The sequence below is a fragment of the Austrofundulus limnaeus genome, unplaced genomic scaffold, assembly GCF_001266775.1.
Source record: "Austrofundulus limnaeus strain Quisiro unplaced genomic scaffold, Austrofundulus_limnaeus-1.0 Scaffold136, whole genome shotgun sequence".
Lineage (NCBI taxonomy): Eukaryota > Metazoa > Chordata > Actinopteri > Cyprinodontiformes > Rivulidae > Austrofundulus > Austrofundulus limnaeus.
This window is the reverse complement of record NW_013952538.1, coordinates 276288-280011: the sequence shown is the minus strand read 5'-3', so window position 1 is coordinate 280011 and position 3724 is coordinate 276288. Positions and strand designations below refer to the sequence as shown.

The following is a 3724-nucleotide window of genomic DNA, read 5'->3' as shown; positions in this document are numbered from 1 at the left end:
GCTAAATGAAATGATAGCTAAGAGAAGAAATAGGTAGCTAAAAACAACACAAGGTTAGCTAAAAGCTATAGTAGCAAAAGGTTAGTTAAAAGCTACAGTGGCTAAACTCTGTAGTACAAATACAAGCCAAATTTTAAAAAAGGTAACTAAAAGCCAAAATAGCAAAAAGCAAGCTAAAAGAAGAAAAGGGCTAAAAAAGTTAAATATAGCAAAAGGCCAGGAAAAATCTAAATGTAAAAATAGAAGAGCTAAAACTTTAAGTAGCAAAAGGCTAAGTGAAAGCTAAATGTAGAAAAAGACTAGGTAAAAGACATAACAGCAAAAAGCAAGCTAAAAACAGCAACACGTTAGCTACAAGCTAAATGTACCAAAAGGCTAGCCAAAACCTATGGTAACAAAAGTCTAAGTACAAGCTAAACTAAAAAAAGAAGATAAAAGGCAAGCTAAAACCTAGGCACAGCAAAAGGCTGGTAAAAGCTAAATATAAAAAAATGACTAGCTAAAACGTTAAGTAGCAAAAGTCTAAGTGAATGATAAATGTAGAAAAACGAGGTAAAAGACAAAATAGCAAAGGCCAAGCTAAAATGGCAGCACATTAACTACAAGCTAAATGTAGGGAAATGCTAAAACCAAAAGAAACAAACGGCTAGATAAAGTTAAACGCAGAAAAATGCTAGCTAAAACCAAAAGAAGCAGATGGCTAAGAAATAGTCAAATGTAGCCAAAGGCTAGCTAAAGGCTACAGTAGCAAAGGGTTAGTTAAAAGCTAAAGCAGCAAATTTCTAAATGCAGCAAAGGGCAAGCTAAAACCTAAAATAGTAAAAGGTTAGCTAAACTAATGCTACTACTAGCTACTACTAATGAACTAAAAGCTAAATGAAATGATAGCTAAGAGAAGAAATAGGTAGCTAAAAACAACACAAGTTAGCTAAAAGCTATAGTAGCAAAAGTTTAGTTAAAATCTACAGTGGCTAAACTCCAAAGATCAGGCTAGTACAAATATAAGCCAAATTTTAAAAAAGGTAACTAAAAGCTAAAATAGCAAAAGGCAAGCTAAAAAAAGGGCTAACAAGCTAAATGTAACAAAATTCTTTCTAAAACCAAAAGAAGCAAACGGCTAACTAAAAGATAAATGTAGCAACAGGCTAGCTAAAGCAGTAGCAAAAGGCTAGCTGAATGCTAAAGCTTACTAAAACTTCAGTAGCTTAGTTTTCTCCTGTAAGAACCATGCAGGTTCAGGGTTCCAGGAACCATCTCCTCTCACGTCTGCTTCAGTACCTCAGTGTAGAGCAGGAACCGGACCAGGCCCTCACTCAGCTTCTCGACGTCCTTGCGGGTCGCCCTCTGGGTTGACGATTCCCCCGCTGAGTTCTGTCCCAGCTGGGCCTGCAGCAGGCGCTCCCACTCCACCCTGAGGCTCAGGGCCGTGGACAGGACCCTCAGAGCCTCCTCTGGGCTCTTCAGCTCCAGCTCCAACCAGCCGTCCACCACCAGGCGCGTGCAGTCCGCATTGGTGTCCAAGCAGCCGGCGACCAGCAGCAGAACCTGGAGACCAGAACCGAGAACATCTGGGACTCTCACCTCCAACATCTGCTCCTCCAGACCTTCATCCCTCTCCTCATCCTCACTTTCATTTTTAACCCCCCCACCCACCTCCCAATTCGACCCTTCATGTCCTCGTTACACACGTAAACCCAGAACTACAACCCGGGTCAGATCAGAACACCTGGTACGGACCTGCAGGGCCGGAACCCGGACGCAGTTGGACAAATACGGCTTGTTGGTCTCCAGCAGAGTGACGAAGGCTAAGAGCTGGTGTTTGCTGCTGCCCCTCCCATCAGGTCCTGCAGCGAGGAAACAGAAAACAATAAATCTGTGCAGAGTTGTAAAGTAACTAAGTACAAATACTTTGTTACTGTACTTCAGTAGAATTTTTGGTTATCTGTAGTTTACTTGAGTAATTATTTTTCAGCCTACTTTTTACTTCTACTACCGTACTTACATTTTTAAGAAAGTCAAGAAGTAGAAAGTCATTACTTTTATTTAATTTTTGCTTGTTTTCATTGCAGCTTGTTATTGTACAAAATAAATACTATCCATATAAACTGAGCCTCCTAGATAGAGTGAATTTAACTGTGGTTGAATGAGAAGTATAAATATATAAAACTCTGACACTGTATTAGTTTGTATTTGTATTTCATGAATTATATTATTACATTTGACCGCAGCCCTCAGATAGATTTTCACTTTGTAGAAAAGCTTTGTGCAGCCTTGATATATGGATATAAACTGAAACAGCTGGACTAGTGCATCCTAAATTTAACATAAATTAATTATTTTAATATAATATAGTCATTTCTGCAGTTTTTGGGGAGGTCACCTCCTAATAAATGTCCTTACAGAAAATCTAACTGCTCATTTTAAATCAATACTTTGACTTTTAATACTTAAATACAAAAATATCAGATACTTTAAGACTTTAACTTTTACCAAAGTAATTTTTGGTCAAATACTTGTACTTTTAATCAAGTACTTTATACAACACTGAATCTGTGTAATCATTTGAACAAGGTTCAGCCTCTAAACGAGGTTCACCTGCGTCCCTGCCGTCCTCCTCAGGCAGGTGTAACACCTCAGGATCACTGGCGAACACGCTGGTGGGGTGGATCACCACGCCCTGCTTATTCCTGGTGTGAAACACCTAAAAACAAATAAAAATAAACTAATCGTGTTAATGCTGAATCAATATTTAATATGTTGTTTCACAGTTTTTTTTCCTGTAAGTTTTTACAGACAAGCTACTCCTGGAGAAGCTTGTTTTGACAACAGATTTTTTTTATAAAATTTACATAATTTTAAAACATTTAACTTGGTTTACAAACATTTTAACCATAAATATATATTTAGATCTATATTTCCTTCAAAAACATTTAGTTCAAAATTAGCTTTAGCATATTTTCTCTGTTTTTGTCTTCTGGCTTTTAGTTTGTAAGTTGCTGCTCTGCTTCTTTAGCTTCTAGCTATTGTTCTGCTACTTTTAGCCTCTAGCTAGTGTTCTGCAACACTGAGCTGGCTTTTTGCCATATTAGCTTCTAGCTAAACTTTTATTACTTTAGCTTTTAGCTACTCTTTACCTGACCCATGTCATATTATTCTCTCTAGGTACCATTTTGCTACTTTTGTTTAGCTTTCTGTGACTTTTAGCTTTGAACTAACTTTTTACTCTTTTTAGCTTCTAGCTACCATTAGACTACATTTAGCCTCCAATTACTGTTTGACTACTCTCAATAAAACTACCATTTGCCCACTTTTGGCTTCTAGCTACAGTCTGGCTACTTTTAAAGTGCCTGTGACATGCATATCGTTCAAATACAAAAAGTCACAGAAAACATCTTTATATTTAGAAAACTTATCATAAAACACACATTTTGTTGCATAACTGACAAATTTTCTTTTGAATTTGGCTCAGCTAAAATGAAACAGGATGTGACATCAAAGGGGAACTTCCTGGTCTTTGTTTATTGAAGCAGTTTTATTTAAACTCTTCTTCATCTCTGATAGTGACTCAAAATAATCTAAAGAAACATCAGATTCTTCTCTACAGTCTGGGTTGTCGGCCATTGTAACAACGCTCTGTTTTCATGCAGACATTCCCCTTTGACATCACTTCCTGTTACTTCACACGTTAATATCTCAACAACTGTTCATCTCAGCACTGAGATGC

General features: G+C 37.4%; 1 protein-coding gene across 3 annotated transcripts in view; it reads right to left on the bottom strand.

Moving 5' to 3' along the window:
- Positions 1 to 3724, bottom strand: part of dhx34 (DEAH (Asp-Glu-Ala-His) box polypeptide 34) — a 22043-nt gene that overhangs the window by 11428 nt on the left and 6891 nt on the right. For all 3 annotated transcript variants that reach the window (XR_001310821.1, XR_001310820.1, XM_014015886.1), the window contains exons 11-13: positions 2596 to 2701; positions 1738 to 1844; positions 1279 to 1545 (exon numbers count right to left, since the gene is read on the bottom strand). Coding sequence is in view for 1 of the 3 variants with exons in the window: in XM_014015886.1 (XP_013871340.1) it covers positions 1279 to 1545; positions 1738 to 1844; positions 2596 to 2701 (480 nt within the window). In the remaining 2 variants the exon portion in view is untranslated. The remainder of the gene's footprint in view (positions 1 to 1278; positions 1546 to 1737; positions 1845 to 2595; positions 2702 to 3724) is intronic.